The 23,860-nt window shown below is 50.2% G+C and overlaps 2 protein-coding genes across 5 annotated transcripts in view; one reads left to right on the top strand and one right to left on the bottom strand.

Moving 5' to 3' along the window:
• LOC107977585 (thyroglobulin) overlaps positions 1-23,860 on the bottom strand; it is a 172,540-nt gene that overhangs the window by 51,798 nt on the left and 96,882 nt on the right. The window lies entirely within an intron of this gene.
• LOC113837470 (src-like-adapter) lies at positions 1,101-16,008 on the top strand. 3 transcript variants are annotated; one of them, XM_027431580.2, is made up of 7 exons: positions 1,101-1,290; positions 5,028-5,127; positions 6,502-6,588; positions 8,324-8,427; positions 10,864-10,995; positions 14,623-14,770; positions 15,657-16,008. In XM_027431580.2, exons 3-7 carry the CDS (start codon positions 6,563-6,565, stop codon positions 15,871-15,873), a joined length of 627 nt encoding a protein of 208 aa, XP_027287381.1. In that variant the 5' UTR covers positions 1,101-1,290; positions 5,028-5,127; positions 6,502-6,562; the 3' UTR covers positions 15,874-16,008. The 3 variants fall into 3 exon arrangements, with proteins under 3 accessions (XP_027287381.1, XP_027287382.1, XP_027287383.1); XM_027431581.2 differs by lacking the exon at positions 1,101-1,290 and adding an exon at positions 2,163-2,299; XM_027431582.2 differs by lacking the exon at positions 1,101-1,290 and adding an exon at positions 3,218-4,203.

Below are 23,860 nucleotides of genomic sequence, written 5' to 3' on the forward strand. Positions count from 1 at the left end.
TAACCTACTCCTGGAACTTGGGATGACTTGAGCAGAAAGTGGATTTAACTTTTGCCTCGCTTTACACTCAGTGAATGTCATAAAACACGAGTTAAGTACCCTATCTATCTAATAGGACCCACAGGCCTTGCTAACGTCCATCAGCAGAACTCAGTAGGCCTTCCTCTGTGCCGACCTGCGGCTCCATCTGATTGGCTATGCTCCTGGGTTGCTTCCTGGCAAAGTCACTGGAAGTCGGGCCTAAGGGTGACCTTGCAGGAGCCACTGAAATTGGAGATGACTCAGAGAGTAAGCGAGGGTGAAAGCAGAAGTTGAAATAACTCAGCCGCTTAGCCCTGCACCCACTAGCCACACGGGTTGCCTGCACCAGCTCTGAGGGCTCCCTTGGGTCTGGGCTCTATTGCTGGAAAATGGAGGGTTGCCAGAGAACAGCCGGACACGGGTGCAAAAGAGAGCTCCGTGAAGTGACCTTAGATTTTCAGTGTCACGCTGCTCCCCGGACATGTCACTAATTCTCTCCAGCTTTGCCTTCCTCGTCCTCCAGATAAGAGCAGGTGGCCTATGAGGTTGGGCAGAACATGGGAAGGAAAGGCCTTTGTTACAGCCGCCAATGGGTCTACTGAGCTTGTGCTAGTATTAGAAAAGAAGCTGTCATGACATGTTCAAGCGTAATTATGCCTCAAGGGCCTGTTCTTTAAGGACTAGGGACCACGTACATCCAGTAAGCTCTGTCTGGGCTCCTTTCTACTCTGGCTCCCTTCTCATTTCTGTTTCCCCACCCCTACGCACTCCCCAGGTACCAGCAAATATTTGGTATTCTGAATTTCCTTTTCCCTTCTTACCAAGTGGAGTTTGTGTCTAGATGGACCAAAAAATGCCAACCTCAAGTTGGCATTCCTGGGTAGCATTCACGCTGAGGTGATCTGGCTTTGGAACTGGTTTTGGTTGTGAAAGGGTATGCTTGCCCTGTGTGGGAATGACCCCGTGAGTCACAGAGACCAGCCTTGCATAACCCAGCACAGGGCAGATTTTGATATTCCCCATTTTTGTATGGGGAGAAGTCAAGCTCTGATTTGTTAAAAAGCCTTCCTACAGATGACAGAGCTCTGAGGCGGCTGATTCCAAACGCTCTGGGCTCCTCATGGCCAGCACACATTTGTTCTGTGGATCCTGAGTCCCTATCCTGCCCCTCCTTCCTTAGCTCCTCTATTTCCACCCCTACTCATTATTTGGTTGGATCTAAATATTCAACCTTCTGGAAAATGATCCAACATCCACTTTGTACATAAGGTAAGCCTCCCATTTTGTTTCCAGAAGTCTAGATGTTACATGCTCGCGTCTGCCTAAACAGGTAGCTTAAGCTTAGGTCAAAATGTCTGCAGCATTTTGTGGGAAAAAATTAGTCCTTTTTAAAAATGAAAAAAAAACTATAAATATTCAACTTTCCATAAAGCCAGGGCCCCAAGAAGGCTTGAAGATGTCTCGAAGAGAAAAGGCACACCCTACCCCTGATATTTATTTCCCTGTGGGGACCAGAGCTCGGGGAAGACTGAGGGAGCCCTGGGATCGGATGTTCTCACAGTGGCCAGGCTGTTGTCCCTGGAGGTTTATGTCAGGCTGTGTCACTTCTAGTGCTTTGTCCCTTGGTGTTCTGTCTCTGCTGATAAGGGGATGGGGGCACATATGACATGCCTGAGAGAACCCTTAGGCAGAAGCCCAAGTGCAAGGCTGTCATGGTGATGTTTCTGTCATTATTGTGAAAACATTGCTGTTAAGCAAACTCCTCGAGAAACTGCCTTTGCTGCCGTGAAACTGTAACCGCCATGAGCCCCCCTCCCCTTTCACGGGGACTCCTGTATTCACAAGGGGCTTTCAGGTTTTGTATATTATTTCTGTTCCATTTTGTTTTGGACTTTTTTTTTTTTTTTTTTAAAAGATGGCTTTGTAATGTTTCACCGTTTTAACCTTGAGTGTTCAGTGCGAACACGTCAAACCACAGACACCTTGGTGGGCACAGGCTCTACTTCAAGGTTCTATTTTTGTCACGGATGACATATTCTAGGAGTCATTTCAACCTTGTTTTTTTTTTTTTCCATAAGTGGACATACCAGTCAGTACTTCTCAGCCTGGAGAAATCTCTGGAGACCTAGCACAGAGGACTCCATAAAAGGGGGTGCAGTCCTTATCGCTTTCCACACCCGTGCCTGTAGTCTTCTTTAAGCGGCAGGCTCCAGGCTGGAACCAGGGCTGCATGACACTAAGCACCCAAGTGCTTGGTCCTCTCTGAGCTCACAGCCGGGTAAGAGTATTCCTCTGACAACCACATAGACATACAGGGCAACTCTGAGACACTGCTGCCAAGGACAGTGGAGCATCAAGCCACTTCTATAGGCTGGGGTTGCTCAGGGGTGGTAGGAGTTCTGGGGCTTGAGAAGCAAGACAAGCCTAAGAAAGGTGTGTCACCCATTGCTGAAGGAGCCAAGTGAGTAAGTGACTGCTTCATATTTGGGTACATCAAGCCAGGAAAAAAATCTCTCTCTCTCTCTCTCTCTCTCTCTCTCTCTCTCTCTCTCTCTCTCTCTCTCTCTCTCTCTCTTTCTCCCTCTCTCTCTCTCTTTCAGCCTATAATGGTTACAGATAGGAAACCCTTGGTGGGTGTGGTCATGAAAGTGGCAAACCATCAGGTACCTGGACTCTGCACAGCTAGCTCTGAGAGCTGGGTACCTCTCAGGGAAGATTTATCCAACCCCATCCACCCCCATTTCCCAGTCTTCCCCGTTGACCTGTGGCTCTCTCTACATTTGCACATTCTTATAGGTAACCTCCAAGTTTGCACAAGCTTCATGTCCCAGAGGCTGGCTCTGCCCCTTAAGTAGGATTCAGGACCTCTGGCTTCAACCCTAATCCAACTTGAGTGTGGCTTCTAATTTCTGGGGTGGTATCTGTCTTACAAAGAGAAGAACCTCTTTCTAAAAATTTGCTAAGGCGGAGTGGGGGGGTGTCATTCATCCACAGGCTCAGGCCGGCAGTCTCACTGAGCCAATCTTTCGGGTCTGACAGAGCAGTCCCTTGGGAGCCCTCACTCCTCTCCAGTGACTCATAAGGACACCCGCTTTTAGTTTCCTCTCGCAAACCTTTTGCATAGTTTACTGCTCATGACTCAGTTGCCCCAAAATGAACAATGCGTCTGCTTGTACTGTTCCGCCACGATATCCGACAGCTGATTCATTCACCAGTTGGTGGTTGGTTAGTTAGTCCCTTTCCTGGAAGCTTCCTTCATCTCAGACTCATGTTCCATACCTCTTTTGGTTCTGTCTACGTAAGAGACTGAAGAGTTGGCCTGTAGGGACCTCCAGGCTGCGAGAGGTCACAGCTGGATGTCGGTACAGGTGACTACATCACGGAAGGAGGCTTGCTGGGGACCCGGCCTGCATAGCTGAGCATTGGGGTTCTATTGAACTTTCCGGGGACAGGCACAAGCGGTGGCTCATGTGATCCTGGGATCTAGAATGTGGCCTCTTATAAAGCAGGAAGAAGGGGCTCAGTGAAGAGTCTAAGATATAACCCGGAAGTGCGGGTTCCGAAGCCCAGCCAGCGGGCGCAGGGGTGATTACGTCCGGTGCTTTGCAAGTGTGCTGCTGATTCCCTCAAATGGACCCCAGCGCTAGCCTGCATCAATGTGGATGAGTTATGGAAACTCACTAAGGACGGAAGCAAACGTTGCTTGCCATCAGGGAAGAGATTCGCATCTTATCACTGTTGGATCTCCAAAGCCAGCTGGGCTCACGCGCACCAAAGAACATGTACTGTGTACACTTACTTCCCTTTGCAAAATGCCATTAGCATCTCATACACACGTGAGCTCTTATGGAGGGGGGAGGCAGAATTTAGGTCAAGCTGAGTCTCAGATGTCAAGTGAAGGAGTTGAAATTTTAATGTACCTCCAACAGAAAGCACTGGCATTTCCCTCACCATCGCCATGCCACTTAAAATCTCTGCGGGCTAGATGCCTGACATAGTGCCCTCCCCTCCAAGAAAAAGGGGCTGTTAAACCACAGAGCCTGAGCCTCCTGGCCCTGGAGGAGACGCCTGGTTGATCAGCCCGACTCTCTTCCACACGTACCACAGATATGGGACCCACAGGGCCAGGCAGGGGACCAGAAAATATAGTACCAAGGAGTTCCTTCAATCGCAATTACACATGTATGTTGTATATTTTGATCACTTTCACCCCTTCTTTCTAACTAGGACCACTCTTATTTGTTTGCTTGTTGCGGCTCACCTAGCTTAAGTAGGATTTCTTGTGTGAGCATAGATGGGGGAATATTTACAGGAGTTTGGGCAACTTCTCAGTGGGCACACCATTGAGGGGAATTGCTCTATCCCCTCAGCAACCCATTCACTCCCTCAAGGAGGAGCAGGGCCATGCAAATTCCTCTGAGAAGGAGCTTCTACATAGCCTTCCAGGGGCAAGTGTTCTTTCATCTGTCATCCCATTTTCAAGTTGGAAACACTGAGGCTCGTATGCACAGGGCTGATCCTGGAATCAAGCCAGATGGTGTGACTCTAGCTTCTAGGTCTCTGGACCCGTTTATTTTTTCATATGGGAACACTGTGGCCAAGGTGCGTTCGTACTAAGAGCACCTTCTGTAGCTGTCAGAGGCCTGAAGGCCTGTCTGAAGGCCATCTCCGTGGAGAAGAGAGGCCTGGAACCCTGGGTGGGTGGGAGCGGAGTTTCACAAGCTAGGTGGTCCCAGAGCAACGGTTCTCAACTTTCTAATCCTGCGGCACTTTGATGCGGTTCCTCGTGTTGTGGTGACCCCCACAACCATAAAATTATTTCACTGCTACTTCATAACTGTAGTTTTGCTATTGCTATGACTTGCAACGTAAATATCTGCTATACGGGACGTCCCATGTGGGACCCCCAAATGGGTTGGGACCCACAGTCTGAGAACCACTGATCCAGCAGCTTCCCAGTTGCCTCCTGTACCTGGTCAGTCAAAACCCTCTGCTTTGCTTCCTAGGACTTGAGAGCGACTTCCTGGCTGTTCTGAATGACTACCCGTCTCCTGACATCAGCCCTCCGATATTCCGGAGAGGGGAGAAACTGCGCGTGATTTCTGAGTGAGTGAGCTTCTCAAAACATGCGTATCCCCCAACCGTGACTAACACCATCAGATTTTCAGACATGGCCAGCTGTCCAGTCCTACCCAGGTCCTGCTGCCACCTGCCCTTTAAGTACACCCAGGACTCCAAAGCCTCCAGTGGCTCCTCGTTCTTTGCCAAACAAATCTAAGCTCCTTAAGGTTTGAGCGCCTAGATGACCAATCCTGCTTCCCGGGCTGAGCTCATCAGCCTTGGAGTGTGCAGGGCCATGTTACTGACTAGGGCATGCTGGGACGGAGAAGCAGGGTCCGCAAACACTGCGGGGCGGGCGAGAACTGCACCCCCCGTCTTTCCTGCCAGGGTCTTCACGTACGATTCCGGACAGCCTGTGGCACAAACTAGTCCTTTGGTTTAGCATCTCATTCATCGAGACAGGCAAACGGATGTTTGGTTATACTTGAGGGAGTAAACCAGTACAGGAAGCTTTTGTTTTTGAAACTCTTCAATCGTGCATGTCAGCTGAGGAAACCGACCGCTGGTCCCCCAGGGGTGGGTGGCAATGTCAGCCTGGGAGCAGGTTCCCCGGGCAGCTTTCAGTGAGGGATGCCTGCTGGCTACACAGGCTTTAAAAAAACTAAACTTTTAGGCTGGGGAGGTAGCTCTGTTGGTATAATGCTGGCCATGTACGCATGAGGACCCAAGGTCAACTTCTGAGAAGCCAAATGAAAAAGCTGGGCATGAGAGCACACATGTAACCTCGGTGCCGAGAAGAAAAGGACAGGCCTTGCTGGCCAGCCAGCCTCGCCTGCTTAGCAACCTCCAAGTTAGACAGACAGACAGAGAGAGGGAGGGAGGGGAGGGAGGGAGAGACCCTTCCTCTAAAAAAAAAGGGTGGGGCCAGAAAGACAGCTCTGCATATAAAGGTGCTTGTTGCACAAGGCTGACGATCAGAGTTCGATCCCTCAGACTCATGTAAAGGTGAAAGGGGAGAAATAACTACACAGAGTTGTCCTCTTATTTCTACACGCATGCTGTGGTAAGCCTATGTTTCCATCCCCCACATCATTCACACGCAAACACACACACACACACACACACACACACACACAGAGAGAGAGAGATGAAAATGAAACACATCAGAAATGACATCAGTACACGCACACATACAACACACACACATACACACACACACACACACACACACACACACACACACACACACACACACACACACACACCCTACAATTTTAATTGGAATTATGCAGGTCTGTGCAGTGATGACAGATTTTGGAAGAGAAATGTCCCACATTGCCATGGGAGAGTTTGATGACCACATATCTTTGGTCTTGCCATTTACCCAGGCACGTTCCCCTCTCTGCTTTGTCCTGACAGTGAAGGGGGCTGGTGGAAAGCCATTTCTCTCAGCACCGGCCGGGAAAGTTACATCCCAGGAATGTGTGTGGCCAGAGTGTACCATGGGTGAGTACGTGTCTCAATGGCATCATTCAGTCGTGATGTGTGCAGGCGACTGAGGCAGGCAATAGAGAGGGGCTCCAGCCCTGTGTGGTGGGGGGAGGGAGGCTTTGCTTAGGAAGGGAGGCTTGACCCCAGTGCAGGGCTAATCCCTCCCACTTTCGGGGACTGTATTCCTGAGCGGTAAAATTAAGCAAATTGGACTTTTCTTTCTCAGATGTAGTGTTCCTGTCATAATCCTGAGTGCTCTGGCACTGGGTATCGAAGGCGCCTTGGTTCAGTGACTAAAAGTCAGTCTTTGTGGGTTCAAATCCTGTCTCTGTCACTTGCAGATCACGAGACAGTCAGTGGATAAGCTTCTTAGCTCTGTGTGTGTCCTCAGTTGTCCGGGAGAGATCACAGTTTGGGATTGCGGGGGTCAATAATACGGAACCACACTGCTGAAATGGGGGCTGTCAGAGAATGAGGCGGGTGCTGGGCAGTACGGGGAGCACTCTCCTGTAGCCACCAACTGTATGGGGAGCACTGTCCTGTAAACATCAGCTGTGATCCCCAACTACTCTACCAGGAGCACCTTTCTGTAAACATCAGCTATACGGGGAACACATCGGCAGTATGGGGAGCACTCCTCTCCTGTAAACATCGGCTGTGCTCCCCAATTACTATATGGGGAGCACTCTCCTGAAAACATCAGCTGTAGGGGAGCACTGTCCTGTAAATATCAGCTGTGATCCCAGACTAAAGGCAGCCACAGACAGGGGAGCAGGCGCGCACACACTGTTTGTTCCTGTAGCCAGGCAGGGGCCTCACAGCCTCCTGGGAGGCTCCAGTGGGCATTACCAAACTCACACCTGGGTTTCCCTTCTGGCACGGAAGGGCCTTGGGAATGAGGCTATGCCTTGCCAAACCATAGGCTCCTCCTCTGCCAATCTACCAAGGCCAAACCTCAGCCCAAATATGCACAGCAGAGATGGAGGAGGAAGCAAGCAAACACCACTGTTCAAGTGGTAAGGAACCTGACAGACACCACAGGCTTCCCCCGGGAAGATGACATCTGAGCTCCTGATCCCACTGTTGGTGGTCTTAATTAATCACTTGTGCTCAAAGCGGGGAAGGTGAACAGAGGTGGCTCCTGTGGTAGCCATGTCCAAAAGAGGCTGGAGTCAGACATCGCGTGTAAGCCAGGGGCTCTGATGCGCTCGCTGGTTCCTGGAGGACACGCTAGCATGCTCCTGCATACTGAAGGCACAGGGCAGCCGTAGGAGCTGAGGTGGTGATTGTGCTTAAATGTGAAGGGCAGCAGCAGGAGAGGGAGCTGCTCTCTCAGGAAGTAGCAGGGCCACCCTGAGCCTCTGTCCTTCCCTGGGTCGTGCCCACTCTGTCATTTCCTGAGCCGACACCAGGTACGATGCCCTCGACACCGAAAGGGAACACACTATAGTCAGTGCTGAGAAACAGGCCAAGAAATCTCATCTATCGTATACATCCCTGGGTATTCCTAACGTAACACTGGGCACAAATAGCTACTCAGAGCACTTCCTTTGAAAGATAGCAGAGTTAAGTAGGTGAATGAATGCATGCATGCATGAATGAATGAATGAATGAAACACCAGTTGATTTCCCTCATCTGCGGAATCTGGGCCGCTTTCTGGTTATAACTGGCCTTCAGCTTTGCGTTTACTCTTGTGTTAGCCGGTTTTGATTTCCCGTGGCCACTTAAGGCTGTCCCCTTGACTCCTAGCTGGCTGTTTGAAGGACTGGGCAGGGACAAGGCTGAGGAGCTGCTGCAACTACCAGACACGAAGATGGGCTCCTTCATGATCCGAGAGAGTGAAACAAAGAAAGGTGAGCCATGTCTCTTCACAGGTGGCCACAGGGCGCATGTCTCTCGGCTGCCTCGCTGTGGGTCTGTTGTCCTCCCCCCCCCACACACACACACATAAATAGACCCAGTCCTATGGTCAGCTCCCTGGTGTCATACCGACCATGAGAGCAGGGGGAGAGGGAGAGGGCAGGCCACAGTTCCAACAACTGAGAAAACTTGAATGGCAGACCTGGGCAGCATGTTGACACACAGACCGGGGGCATCCGTCTGGGTCTGGCCCCTTGCTAGCCAGCTCTGTTTATGTCTCTGTGCTCTGCGCTCATCTGTGAAGCCGGGGTGAGAGTCCAGTGGAACACACACTGTGTTCTCGCTGTGCACAGACCCCCCCCCCACCCCCTGGGCAGCAGTTACCTCTGTGCTGGGATAAAAGGGGACGTCTCAGAGAATCAGGGCAAGCAGGTGTGAGCTTGGAAACTCACAGAGATCTTTATCGTCCTGATTTCCTGTGCCGGTAAGAAGAGAAAGAGCAAAGCCCTTGCCGCCACCGTTCCGAGCAGGGGCCCAGGAGTACAGTGTCAGTGCTGACTTGATAGGGGGCTGCCCCCTCTCTTTCAGCCTGGATCCCTTGCCCAAGGCAGGGTGTTAGTCTGGGAAAGTCCTCATCACCTTGCCTGTATGCTCTCCCGGCTTTAAAGTCACGGGACCCAAACACTTGGTAGTACCCACTCACGCCCAATGTACTCTTCTATTTCTAACCCTGGGTGGCAGCTGTAAAGGGCTACCTCATAAAAGTATTATGGGATGTAAATGGGCAGGAATGATTCACAAGTGAAATCTGTAGCCACCAGAAGGTCTCTTTCAAATCCATGGTCTCTCTTCTGTAATTGTTATTACGTGTGTGTGTATATGTGTGTGTGTGTGTGTGTGTGTGTGTGTGTGTATGTAAATATTCCTTAAATACCTAAGTAGCACCTGCTCGGCCTGTGTAATGTTACTTGTATGTATGTTTTCCTGGCTGACCGTTTGGTGTGAGATAGCCAATTGCTTTGCGTCTCCCTCAGGAGGACTGTTTCTCCAGCTCACAACACTCCTTGTTTGCCTGTACTTCTTTGTCTAGGGTTGTGGCCTTTTAAAATAGAGGCAACGTAAGTTCTCGGCCTGATTTTCATTCACAGGAGAGAAAACATGGTTTTCTGTGAGTTTTTTCCAGGACCAGTTAAGGACCAGGGGCCACTTGGTGCTGGGGAATGTCACTCAGCTCTGGGAAAGCAGGGACTGTAATAATGTAACCACGGATGTCCCAGAGCGACTTTCTCTCCAAAGTCTGCCTGTCTAAGAGCAATACGGGGACAGAGCCCTGGGTGGGTCTCAGGGGTCTCTGCACACAAGTGTTGAAAGCCTCCGAGGTTGACATGACCAAGAGAGTGGAGGACCCAGGGCATCACGGCTCACCCCCAAATCACTCTGATCTCAGGCAGACCTGCAGAGGGTGGAGCCCTGGAGCAGAGCCTGCGCTGGCCCGGCCCCGCCCCACCCCACCCCCATTGGGTCTGCCAATGCAGACCTGCTCACCACACTTGTGACTCAAGTGGAACTAGATACACACACCCCTCAGGGTGGTCAGCGGGCTGAGGCTGAGGCCTGCACCCAGGGATGCCATCTCCAGTGAGGTGACTCCAGACACACCACTCAGGTCCCGAGCCTCCCTGTTGCCCTCTATACAATATTCAGGGACAGTCCTCCTAGGCGTTTACTGGCAGCACAGACTCAGGGAGGGAAGCGGCTTCCCCTTCTCACTGACTCCAGGGTGAGACACTCCAGGGAAGTCAAAGGACAGAGAGGGGGAGGGAGGGGCTTGAACTCGACTTAAGCCCAAGGGTCTTACTTTCCACTTGGGGACACCAAGGCTACAGGAGCTGCTGGTACCTGCCAGGGTGTTCTCCTTCATTGATGACGCTGAAGGAGAAATCACATCTCTCACAGATTTCTCAGTGACACAGAACACACGCCACCTGACCCTTGCTCCAAGTTCCTAAGAAAATCTGCCTTAAATTAAGGAGCAGGGAGGGTGAAGAACTATGGGGTCCCTTTCCTAGCATGTAGTGTGGTGACGTTGGGGAGACAGGAGCTGGAAGGGACAAACATCTCAGCTTGCATCTGGGAAGGGCTCAAGGGCCACGGAGAGTTTATCTGCCCCAATCAAATGCAGGAGAAGACAGAGATTACCTCAGCAAGGGCAAGAGGAAGGGCCGCTATCCATTCCCTCAGGGCTGGTCTAGTCACGTGTAGGAGGTCTACAGTGAACGAACCTAAAAGATGGGGTGAGGCTGCCCACAGGCGCCACACGGAGAACTCCAAAGGGGCATCTTTATTGCCTGGGTGATAGTGGACTAGGCAGCCTGTCATCCCTACGTGGGGCACTATGGACACCCTTGACCTTTCTGTCCCCTTTGCAGGTTTCTACTCGCTCTCGGTGAGGCACAGGCAGGTCAAGCATTACCGCATCTTCCGCCTGCCCAACAACTGGTACTACATCTCACCAAGGCTCACCTTCCAGTGCCTGGAGGACCTGGTGACCCATTATTCTGGTAAGGGGCAGCCAGGGCCAGTGGGGTGAGCCCTGTGTGTTGGTGCATGGACAGCGTTTGGTAGGTGGTGTAGGTCACTGAGAAAAGCCAGGGACTTTCTCCTACCTGTGCTGGCACTTTCATCGCCTCAGGTCAAATAAGACCGTCTGTGCATGCTGCCTGGATAGCAGAACGTCCTCTCTATTCACAGCCACAACCACAACCACGTACCGTAGACACTCAGCCTCTCTTCAAGGCGTTCGTCTCCTTAGGGCAGGGGTTCTCAGCCTTCCTAATGCTGCGCCCCTTTAATACAGTTCTTCGTGTTGTGGTGACTCCCAAGCACAAACTTATTTCATTGCTACATCGCAACTGTAATTTTGCTACTCTCATGAATCATCAGGTAAATATATGATATACAGGATATCTGACAAGAGGCCCCCAAAAGGGTCGTGACCACAGGCTGAGAACTGCTCCTTACGGTGACTCTGGGGCACTCTTCTGAAATACTACTCCTTTCCCTTTTGCCAAAACCTTTTCAACCTTCAAGGTCAACCTCTCCCCACTGCTGCAGCTTCCTGGAGAACAGCCATTTTCCCATCCCCAGAGAATGCCACGAACTCTCTCCCTAGCTCTCCAAACAGTCTTGGCCACGTTTACCAACAAGCTCCCAGCGGAGATATGTCTCCTAGGCTGACCCAGACGGGGATGACCCTCACGATGCCGGAGCACTGCATGTCTTGTGGGAATAAACTGCAGTCAGTGAGAGATTCTAGTTAGACTGAAAAGCCCCCCACACCAGCCTTGTTGTTAGAATTACGCTCGGTGGACCAGGAGGGATCAGCAGTTGGCTAGGTTTCAAAGACAGGATCTGGCCCCCTGTTCTATATGGTGTGTCTGCTGGATGGCGGTTGTGCACCTGAGGCTGTGAGACTCTTCCTGTCTTACTGTCTTCCTCTGCAAAGAGGATGTGATTGTCCCTACCTGTCACAGGCACGGTGAGAATTGCTGGAATGTGCAAAGAGCTCAACAGAGAGCTGGCACCTGGCCATGAGCACCTACAGATGACAACTGCTTTCCTTCGGCCCCTGCCCTCCTCTGCTCTTCCTCCCAGCTGGAGGGAGGAAAGAATGGCTTTGTACTTGCTTTGCTAATATCTCCTTTCCCCTGGTTCAAGATTCTGGACCTTGCACTGGCAACCTCACTAGTATCCTTTAGGGCTTGGGGTCTTTAGGTGAAGAAGTGGAGAGCATTGCAAGGAAAAAGGGACCCATAGATGACAACTCTGACCATTGAGCGATGGCTTCTGGGAGAGGCACGGGTGTGCTCAAACCGGGTTGCGAGGGATATTGGGTAAGGTCTTGGCCTCTCCGTCCCTACAGGTGATGGGAACAGCCTCTTGCAGACTGCAAAACACAGTGACATATGCACTGTGACTAATACAGTCTGGCAGGTGCAAAACAATAACAAGTATCACTTCTGGGATGGCCTCAAAGCTAGTAGCTACCTACTGCCTACAACTGAAAGAGGAAGGGAGTCCCGGACTTCGACTACCTCTGCCTAAAGGTTGTTTGTGGTATTTGACTCTTAATAACAATCATCTCAGGAGTGTTCTGACCAGAAGTTTTGCATAGACAATAGCAAACATGAAGCTCATGCCACCCACTGGAGCTCTCGTGACTGGGAGACCATGTACTGCCGGGCTAGGCATATGCACCTCCTCTCGAGCTTCCGGACTACAGCAAGGCTGGTGCAGAACTAGTGCCTTCCTGAAAGACGCTCCTGACTGTCATGAGGGCCAAAGAGCTGCAGCCGGGGGCTCACCTCTGCCCAACGGAGGAGGGCCTGGGAACCAGAAGGCTTCCTGTATCTCATCTAAGATCTCGCTGGGAAAAATGGGATCAAGAACAGGGTTGCTGGGGCCAGGGTGAATTAGATGGTGCATAGCAGCCAACAGACAGGACAAGGACAAGGACCCCCATTTTCTACTCAAGGCCATGCACTGCTGTGGGCACGCATCACTGGTTCCCAGTCGGTGGGTCAGGACTGTTGCTTCCGTTTCTGTTCTATATCCCAAGTGTGGGGCATCCTACCCACTGCGTGAACTTGAGACGGCCTCAGTGGGGTGCACTGGGTGAGGGCAGACCAGCCTTTGGCTCACGCCACTTGCCTGTGTGACTTGGTTCACTCCATGCCACGCGATGCGTGATGTGTGAGCAGACCTAAAGCGGGGCAGCCTGGGAGACCATCATGCCATGCAGTAGAGCTGCAGTATCCCTAGGCTTCCCGTCTGCCTTGTGTCCACCCTCGTTGTCTGAAAAGCCTCAGAACATCTCCAGCCCCAATAGTTCACTGTTTCAGATGCATTTTCAGTTAAACCCGCCCCCAGCCCGACTCTGACACCTGTGTCTATCTGGGTGACATACTGGATTAGCAGGATGTCCACCTGGAAACCAGGAGAGAGAGAGAGGGGGGAGGGAGGGAGGGAGGGAGAGAGGGAGGGAGAGGGAGAGGGAGACAGAGAGAAGGAGGGAGACAGAGAGAGAAGGAGGGAGAGACAGTGTGAGTGCGTAGGGGGTATGTTACTCTCTATTAGGCTGTTTTGCTTCCTCAGACAGTTTCCAATGGTAAGAACACCCCAGAGATCCACAGATCGGATGAAAAGAGGCCACTAGGGAGGTAGGGTACTCTCTAAAACCCAAGGGTGGGCGGACTGAGGCCAAGGCACCTGAGTCCTGCTAGAGATATGCTGTATGTCTATTATCTTAGGCCCCTGGGTCTCCCCAGGGCTGAGGGCAGGGCTGGGACCCATGTCCTGAGTAAGGTGGCACTGACTCCTTCGGCCTAGGGACAACAGAATCTGTATTCCTCATGATGCCATGTGACAGAGAGGCTTAGAACTCCTGGGAGTTAGTTCCTACCGCTCCAAGAGAGATGAGACCCTGCAGGCCAGATGCCATGTGCCAGCCAAGGGGGGGGCAACACTGGCTTTACCTCATTTTTGCTTTATTCTGGCCTTGCCCGTTGGCTCTGTCCTGCCTTTTTGCTTTTGCCTTCTCCTTCCTCTTCTCGTCTTTCTTGTTGTTTTCTGACTTTTCCACCTGCCTCCTCCTCTGTTCCTCTCTCTCATCCTTTTCCTTTTCCTCCTTCTCCCTTTCCTTCTTTTGTCCTTGCATCGTTTGTCTTCCTGCTCTGAAAGCGTTCAGAGGGGCCTGTGCTGTGCCCGGATCCATTCTCTGGCCCAGCCAGGGACAGTTTCGTGGAGTTCTGCCTGGTAGGAAGCCTCTGCTCTCAGATAGGCACTTGCCAGCTGCTTTCCACTGTGGTCTCCTCCCCTCCCTTCTGCAGTAGGGGAGAGCGAGGCTCGGAGATGCCATGAGGTGACTCACCAGTAGAGCAAAGTGTGACGCAAACCTCAGTTTGGCTGACTCTGGCCCCACGTCTGCTTTCTTTGCATGTCAGTGTAAGCCTAGCACTAGCTCACATCGTTCAGGACACAGCCACATTGGCTAAACCCCATGTTCCTTTAGCATCCTGGCTTCCATTTCCCTACACCAGTAACCAGGGACCTGCACCGTTCTGTGTTGTGTTCTCCACGCTGTCTATGGCATGCCTGGATCGCTGACTGTTGTGTACTTCCATCCGCAGAGGTGGCTGATGGTCTATGCTGCGTGCTCACCACACCCTGTCTGGCACAGAACACACCTGCTCCAACAGCTCACCCATCGCCTTGCACCAACTCTGGTTCATCTGTTACCTTGCGCCAGAAGACCTTTGACTGGAAGAGGGTATCCAGGTGTGTGTGTGTGTGTGTGTGTGTGTGTGTGTGTGTGTGTGTGTGTGCAAATATGCATGCTTGCCCTCCATGAACACACAGGAGCACCAGATGGGGTTGATTACAGCATAAGACAATCACGCATCAGCACCTGGCCCTGCTGACACACTGGTGGGCCCCATGAGCAAGGGCAGACTCTGAATTCTGTAAAGCCAGCCTTGGGTGTCACACAGCACATGAAGCCTACAGTTTTCTGGAGTCTCAAGCGTCCCCCAAGTCCATTTTCAATGTGAACACCACATTTTTTAAAACAGAAACACAACACCCTGCTCTTTCTGATTATTAGAACCCAAGACAGTAGCACACAGATAAATTTGGTATAAATTCAATGTTTAAAAATCTAATTACAAAGCTTAAACACTCCACCCAAATCTTAAGGTAACTCATTCTCTCCGAGTAAGAAAAGAAAAAGAAAATTCCGCTGGTTTGTTCCATTTAGTCCATTGGCAGCTAATTGAGTTTCCAGTTGTGTGTCTGTGGGTTGTAACCAGTGGGTATCTTATTAATTGAGCATGGATCCAGGTATCTCATCAGTTATTTTAAAGCAAATCAGAGATCAGAATTGCCCAAGACATGAATGAAATGGTCATTCCTTGTGACCACTGTAAAGAATATCCATTGAGGTTTATCACGGGACATTTAACCCATACGAGGAAACAGTGGCTCCCAGCAAGAATACGAATGCAAGAAACAGAATCCAAACCACTCAGAGAAAGACTAACCCTCTCCCCTTCTCTCTCTGCCTCCTCTTCCTGTCACTCCCTTCCTCCTCCTCTTCCCTTTCCCTCACTTTCTTCGTCTCCATCCCCAACTCTGCCTTTCTCTGCCTGAATCTTTAAACGCACAGACTGCAGGACCATCCGGAGGGAGCAGAGAACCCACTCACGGTGGATGAGTCCCTTTTCAGCTATGGCCTCCGGGAAAGCATCGCGTCCTACCTGTCCCTGACGGGGGATGACTCCGCCTCCTTCGACCGTAGGAAGAAGAAGAGCCTCTCCCTAGTGTACAGCGGCAGCAAACGCAAGAGCTCCTTCTTTGCAGCGCCCCAGTACTTTGAAGATTAATACTCTGGCTGGCGCACAAAGACTAAGGTTTTTGACTGCCACCTTGGGGTCTTGTGGAAGCCAGAGCTCTCTACTCCCTGGCCATCTCATGTCTCCCGGGGACCCAGAGAAGTCACACGCAGAGACTGTCTTTACATGGTGATCGGAGGGACTCCTCCCTGGTGTCTGATGAGTGTTGTGGGGCCACATCATGCTTGAATCATGATGTAATGCAGTGCTTCGAAGAGCTCTGTGTGTGTGTGTGTGTGTGTGTGTGTGTGTGTGTGTGTGTGTGTGTGTGTGTAGGACAGAACACTCTTGAAAGAGTGCGTGGAGACTGACTCCAGCTCACAGTCCCAACGGCCCTCCTCTGAGACCCTGTGGATAGCATCTATCTGAGAAAGATCGTGTGAGGAAGATGACTTCTTGGGTCTGAAGAATAACCTCTACCTGGAGCAGAGCGACCTCTAAAGGCCCCGTGAGACCTTTGGGCTATGTCTCCTCTCTTTCTCAGAGGGACCTGCGACACTAAACACTATCCAGGAGGACTTACAGCTCTGATCCAAGTGGGGCCTTCTGCCTTCGGGTGCACCAAAGCCGCCTGGGCAGGAGTGGCCATGCCATGTCACGGGAGAGTGTAGGTCAGTGAAGGGACGAGCAAGAGAGGCAGGAGGCAGCTCTACTGCACAAACTTTTGAGACAGACCGTCTTGCCTCCTCGTGTAAACGGCCTCCTCCAGCGACAGGGGTCCTGTGTTGTTCTAGAAGCCCTGTCCCTCATGCCTATTGGCAGAGCCCACTGTGCTGAGGTCAAATGGGAATAGAAGAGGTGTGAATAGCGTCCCTTAATGCTGGGCTTCCAGCAGTGACAGAAGGACAAACAGAACAGCATAATGTAACAGTGACTGTGGACAGGAGGAAGCCTCACAGTTACAATGGGCTGGGGACAAGTGAGGGTTACCCAAGGGGCTCTTGTTCCATGGATCTGCCAGGCATGCAAAGGCTGTTGGACCGAGTTGAGTAGTATGGTTAGATTTTTTTTTTAGGAGACTGATGGGCTTAAAGTAATTAATTTATCCTGTGTATTGCATTCCGAGAAGGGCTGGCATCTGCATGAATAAGAATGCCTCTATCTGGGAAAAGGGAGTCGGAGAAGCTGAGTGCTGCTTCTCCGTGAGTCGTGGGTGGTGGGAGAAAGCTCACAGGGCACTCAGGAAAGAGAAGCCTCCAGCCAGTCTCCCATCTTGCCTGGGTGGGAGGCAGAATAGCTGTGGCCTACGTGCATTCCACATACCTGGGCTCATCCTGCAAATGGCAAAATCATGTACATTGACATGAATTCACTTATTGTCATTCCTGGTGTTCCACACCAGGAGACATGTGTGGTCACCTAAGAGTCCCCGAAAGGCTATTTCAGAGAGACCGGCCAGTGTGTGAGAAACAAATGTCACACACATTTAGTGACTCCTGCTGTGAGAGCCATGTTCTCTGCCTCCTGACACGCCTGCTCAACGTCTTCTATGCTGTTTTCTGTTGGGGTCAATGTGACTGGAACTCTGGGGAGCACTTGGGGGGGCGTATTTCTAAGTGGGAAGCATTACACTTTGCCTAATCATGTATTTATTCCTGATTAAAGTAAAACATACTTATTTAACTTTGGATTAAGGACCCCGTGGGTTGAGAAGCATGAACACCCCTCTCTGGAATTGACGGGTTTTTGGTTTTCAAAGAGGAGCTCAGCTGGAAGGCCAGCAAAAGATACTATTATGGCTGGGGTTCCCCCTCTCACTTCTTGTGAGCAGAGATGGGAGGGTTCAAGAAGGAGAGAATTCTTGAGATCACCATGGTAACCGTCATCACGTTACTTGTGTCACTTGAGCTACTCAGTCTTCTGAGCATTTCTTTCTGTCACAAACATTATCTGGACACCTGCTCAACCTGACTGCTGAGGCTTGTGGCCTGTGGAGGTCTCTGAGCAGGATGCCACAGACAAAGGAGACACCTTCTGAGGGTGAGGTGGTGGTGATATGACCAGAAATAGCGGCTTCCATGCATCCCAGACTCTATATGGATTCTGAGGCAGGAAAACACAAAGACTGAGGTCCTGCAGGCTTGAACGAGTCTGCAGGTTGAAGGCTCCAAGAGACCAAAGGGCTTGCATGGTTGAGCCTGAGGGGCAGGGGCGATAGAACCATTACCCAGAGGGAGGAGTCCGCAGGCCCTGAATGGGCAGAGCTTGGCCTGGGTACGGGATGAAGGCAGATTGGGAAGGATGTAAATAGCAGAGAGATAACTGCTCTCTAGGTCCTCTGAAGGATCAACTGGATGCTGGATGGAGGGTGGATGCTGGAAATTCCAGCATCATATCGCCTAGGAGACACACGGTTCTAAGAGTGCACAGCCTAAAAATAAAGAGGGCATCCAAGAAAGGGAAGACTCCATCAAGTCCCAGGCCCACACTCTACTTGGAAAGGAGGCTGAGGAAGAGAATCCCTGTCTGGAAGGGGTCTGCGGAGGAATGCATGGTGCATTTATGAAACATTTTTTTTATCATGGGGCTCAGGTGATCCATATGTGTGTGGAAGGTCCCCCCTTCCCCCCCCCCGCCCCGCCATGGAGAGAAATGAACACAAGGAAAGCTTCTGCTACATGCTGAAGCAAAATGAAATGTAAGATGACAATCGATTATAAAATACTGCTTACAAAAATAATCAGTCCAGGGAGAAGGCAGATGGCTGGCAACATGAAAATGACACTGGTTTGTTTTTTTTTTTCAATATATTAAACAACCATCGAAGGTGCATTGGAGGACACCTTGTCGGAGGATGAGAAACAAAATTCCGTGAATCTAAAGTCTAAAGAATCCCTGAGTAAAGAGGGAAACTATGCCACAAGGGGAAGTGCTTAGAGAAAAATGGAATTTTCCGTTTTTTTTTTCTTTCAAATTTTTTGAGGCACAGCTGATAAGATAGCAAGAGGGGATTTTATTTCTTCAAGTATAGTGTGCCTCAGAAAATAAAGACTGGGAAGTGGGGAACCCAGTTTCTGACTGGAGGGCTCAGAGAAGGTGACACAGTCCACAGGGACAGTAAAGCAAGGGGCAGGTGTTAGGAATTTACTTTTTAAAATAGCCACAAGGTAGACTTTACAGCGGCATGTAATATGTAACATGTAACATGTGAGATGAATGCTCAAAGCCAACACAATCAAGAAAGACGGAGCATAAACACACGTCCGGTGGCACTCAGGGATGAGAAGAGACCTGCTAAGGACCTTCATCACAAGCTGTGGACCAACAGGGTCCTTCCTCCCTCCCCAGTCCCCTGATACCAAGTCCTTCCAGTGCTTAGGTTCAGCAATGGGGATTAAGCCTTTGGAACGGCAGAGAAGCCGCCTTAAGAAGCTAGTGTCTTGAGTGAACTACAGCAGATGCTGCCTTAGCTGGGCTTTCCGTTTCTGTGAAGAGACACCATGGCCCACAGCAACTTTTACAAATGAAAGCATGTCTGCTTCCTGTCGGCATGACAGGAAGCAGACAAGGTGCTAGAGAATAGCTGAGAGTTCTACACCTGGATTGCCGGGCGGGCGGCAGGAAGAGGGAGTGGGCTGCTGGGCCTGGCTTGAGCGCCTGAAACCTCAAAGCCCACCCCCAGTGACACACTGTCTCCAATAAGGCCACATTTCCCAATTCTTTCAAATAATGCCACTCCCTGTGAACCTACGGGGGGGGGGGGCATTTTCATTCAAATGACCACAGATACCTAGCTTCTCATCTTACAAAGTACCAAAAAAGAAAAAAAGGAAGGAAGGAAGGGAGGAAGGGAGGGAGGAGAATCTGTACTCTAAGCTGCCTTGGTGCTGTGCTTCTGTCTCTGTGTCACTCTGTCTGAGACTTTGCTCCAACAGCACAGAAATAAGCAAGACACTCATTACCCACAGACTATGGGGGGAAGCATCATAGAAAACTCAATGTTCCCAGCAGGCCAGACATTCAAATCAGAGCTAGCAGAATTTCCGACACAGTATTAACCACAATGATGCAGATTTAGCCCTAAAATCAATAGATGAAATTCTTTGAAGTTATACTCAAATTCCCAGGAGAATTATTAGGATAAAGCAAACACCAATAAAGTCATTTGGAAGTCCATACAGAAATGTCCGTTGCTCACGGCTGGTCAGGCCAATTTAGAATGAGACCAGCTAAAGGAGAACACTCCCACTGCGTGACAGGCATCAGCCACAGGCAAAGCTGTCTGGGAGACCATGTCACCATCCTCTTGCCATGTCCTGGGTGTTGGTTGTGTCCTACAAGCCAGAGGTGATGCTAAAAAGTCAGGAACCTGGTATGGCAATTAAACTCCATAAAGAATAGATGTACTTAGCCATGATAGAACTAGAATCACACTTGCTGGGGAAAATAGCACTTTACCTGGAGAGAGAGCTTTAGCTGGAGAGGTAGTTAAGAGCACTGGCTGCTCTTCAAGAGGACCTGGAATCAGTTTCCAGCACTTGCACAATGGCTCACAGTTATCTGTAAATTCAGTTCCAGGGGGATACAATACCCTCTTCCAGTCTTTGCAGGCACCAGGCACATTGGTGCACAGAGATACACATAGACAAAATACCCATATACATAAAATAAAAAAAAAAATAGGTGGAATTCCTCAAAGCCGGTAGCTAGGAATCCTGTTGCCAGTGGAAACTTCCCTCTACCCTGGGAGACTGAGAAGGTTGGGAGCCTCAGGAAAAGAGATTTCCAGTGACCTAACACACACTGTCCGCTGAGCGGAGACAGAAAGGCCAACAGGGGTGTGTGATCTTTTGACATTGGCCCATGATGCCAACTACAAAAGTGTTGCATCACCTCCATAGCTATTCTGGGACACATGTGACCCACAGGCTTTGAGGTTTGACACACCAGGTCACTTTCTAGGATCTGTGATGGCCATGGTCACATGGGGATGGAGCAGGGAAAGGGGTAGATTCAGTTGGAGTCAGGAGCCTGGCCAGGAAAGCAACAGTCCTGGGTAAATGTTGGAGGCAGTGGGGAAGTTTTCCTACTGTCAAGCACAGAGCCTCTTCTCCCTCCCTGGAAACCTGGCCTAGAATCAGGCTCTGTGGGATGTGTGGCTGTATCAAGTTCTCCAACCTGGCCCCAGGCAAGCGAGCTGTCCTGGGCTTTTTGGGTGGAGGTGGCTTCCCTTGGACTGGGAAGGGGTAGTGAGGGGCTGAAGTTTCTTGAGTGGGCGGGGCCCTTGAAACCATATACCCAACAGCTTCTGAAGATATTGGGCCATAGAATTAAACATACTGATTTTACAGGTAAAAAAAAAAGATAAGGTGAAGGGTTTTGTCCATGGATCGTAAATCGGGCTACCTGGTCCTAGTTTGACCACTTTCTAGTACCTCTCTCTAACTGCCGAGAAAAGCCTGTTTGTTACCAGAAGAGCAGCCTCATAGTGTGGGGAAACAGAGGGTTTGGTTTTGGGTCTTGATCCCTCATGAAGTTCCTTCTCTGGCATGTGTCCTTTGGTAAGTCACTGAAATTCTCTAAGCCTCGGATTTCTTATCTCTAGCTAGAAAATAAAATAAAGACCCGTGCCAGCCAGTGGAAGGAATCTGAGATAAGATAGTGACTTTTTATTTTTTGCCAAGTACAGTGCACTAAATATAGATTATTAATTATCACTATGTTTAAATAGTCCTAAGCCCAGCATTTGCAGAAAGCCATTCAGTCTTAGTCAAGAATAAAACGGCAGCTCCCACTCCTGCCCCAAATATCTGTCGGTAAAGAACACTTTAAGAGCTGATAATGCATCGAAACAGTTCTGTTTGCTCAGTCCCAAATAAGCTCGCACGGCCCCGAGGACTTCTGGGAGTGGTTGTAAAAGCTGTTTCCAAATGTGTAAAACAGACGGAGGGGTTATTTTTACATGCACCGCCATTTGTTTCTGAAATTCCCCAGACACTTTAAACTCCACAAAGAAGAGTCTGCCTTCTGGGTGCACTGAAGGCATTTGAGCGTCGCCAAGGTCCTGACAAGTCCCTGTCAACACAGGGCGCTGGAGGAACCAACCCCTCCAGGGTCAGCCTGTAGCACAGAAGACCTGAGTTTAATACAAGAATTAGAAGGTGTTCGTGCTCCAAGCTCTCTCCTAGGTGGATCCACTTCAAAGAGTCAGAGTGAAAAAAAGTGGAACCGAGGGCAAGACGCGTAAGAAAACCGTGGCAGGAAGGACCAGGGATGCCTGGGTCTCTGACATCACCACATCACTTGCTCACTCACTTGCACACCGGTGTCCTGTGTGCTCACTTCAAAGTGTGCTGAGCTGGGCACTGCAGCCTCAGAGCACAGGGCACACCAGTCACTCCTCTCCAGGGGCTAGGCATGTAGCAGAGGCTGACCTGGCACCGAGAGCAATCAGACTCATGGAAATGAGAACAACTGCTGTACAGGAGGTGTTTGGGCATCACATGCCATAGGAAGAGCTTGGCTCTGAGCCCCCAAGTCTAGAAGTTCTTTTTAAATGATGAGTGGGTGGGGAAAAAGAATAGGGGGTGCTCTTTGTGAATGAAACTATCTGCACAGGTATGGAGAAAGCCCAGGAGATGAGAAACCCCCTACAGCTCCAAGAGGGAGCTAGAGAGGCTCTTCTGTTTGTCATGAACTATCAGCTGGCCTCAGTTACGGCCAAGCAGTGCCTTTCTCCTCCCTCATGGTAAGGTGTGGCTCTCAGAGATGGGCAGGGTGGAGTAACCTGGTCTAGAACTAGAGGCAGGTTTATGCAGGATTAGGCTTACGGTTTTAATTTAAATGGCCCTCTGTCTTTGCTTGCTTCTGTGTGTGTGTTTGTGTATGTGTTACTCTGTGTGTGTGTGTGTGTGTGTGTGTGTGTGTGTGTGTGTGTGTGTTACTGTGTGTGTAGGTTCAGTTGTGTGCGTGTACATGTGGGAGCAAGAGGAGAACCTTGGGTGTCATCCCCTAAGCGCTGTTCATTAGTTGTTGGTGTTGTGTGTTGTAATTGTCTGAGATAGGGTATTACACTGGTCTGATCTTGCCGAGTAAACTAGGCTGGCCAGTGAGTCTCGGGGTTGGAGACTCCCTCCTCCCTGGTGCTGGGAATACAGTTATACACTACTATGTCAACTTTTCACAGGATCCAGATTTTTATGGATTTTTTTCTACACAGGTCCTGGAGTTCAGTGACTGAGTCACTGCCCCAGCGCCTCCATCTTTCCTTAGCTTGGCTTCCTGGAGGTCTCCAGTAGCTACTTCTCTGCCTGAAATTTCCACTTCTTAAAGTCTCTCTTCATTCAGTTCTCAGGAAGCTTCCAAGACAGGATCTCAAACCAGTTTCCTGTCTGCCTGTAAAAGCCTTGCATGTACCCCTAGTCCCCAGAAGCCCTACTCACTGTAGCCAAAAGGAAAATAATGGATGTCTGTTGTCAGGTGAATGGATACGAAAAGTGGTCTATGCCCACCATGGAATACTGTTCATATCTGAAGCCAAAGGATTTACAAAACGGACCACGTTCTTGGTAAACCTCAACGATGGTATGCTACATGAAATATACAAATTAGGAACACTTTGGGTTTCCACCAATATGAAGTTCTAGAGTAGACAAAATCAGAGGTCAGCAGAGCCAGCCCTCCTGGGGCTTTGGGGATAGGAAAGTACAGGGCTCACATTTAGTAGGCACAGAGAGCTATAGGAGAGGATTAAAAACATTTCAGGCATCAGATAGCATTAATGGTCACACAACACTAGGAATGCCTTTAGTGTCACGGGTCAGTCTCTTAAGGGATGTTGGGGGGAGGGGAGGGAGAGGGAGAAGGGATTGACTTGTGAAGTAAGCTTGATCCTAATTTGAACTAATAAAATAAAATAAAAAATGGCTAGGATCATAAGAGCAGACAAATAAGAAACTGGATAAATGCACAAGCAAAAACCCCTGGGTAGTTTCCATGCATACAGGAAAATCCCAGTCGGGCAAGGCTGTGCACACCG

The sequence above is a fragment of the Cricetulus griseus genome, chromosome 10 (assembly GCF_003668045.3).
Source record: "Cricetulus griseus strain 17A/GY chromosome 10, alternate assembly CriGri-PICRH-1.0, whole genome shotgun sequence".
Lineage (NCBI taxonomy): Eukaryota > Metazoa > Chordata > Mammalia > Rodentia > Cricetidae > Cricetulus > Cricetulus griseus.

Bases quoted from the DNA above. Each gene is read 5' to 3' on its own strand.
- LOC113837470 (XM_027431580.2), top strand. From the start codon at position 6,563: ATGTGTGTGGCCAGAGTGTACCATGG. The intron at 6,589-8,323 runs GTGAGTACGTGT...CTTGACTCCTAG, and splicing joins GTGGCCAGAGTGTACCATGG to CTGGCTGTTTGAAGGACTGG. The intron at 10,996-14,622 runs GTAAGGGGCAGC...TTCCATCCGCAG, and splicing joins CCTGGTGACCCATTATTCTG to AGGTGGCTGATGGTCTATGC.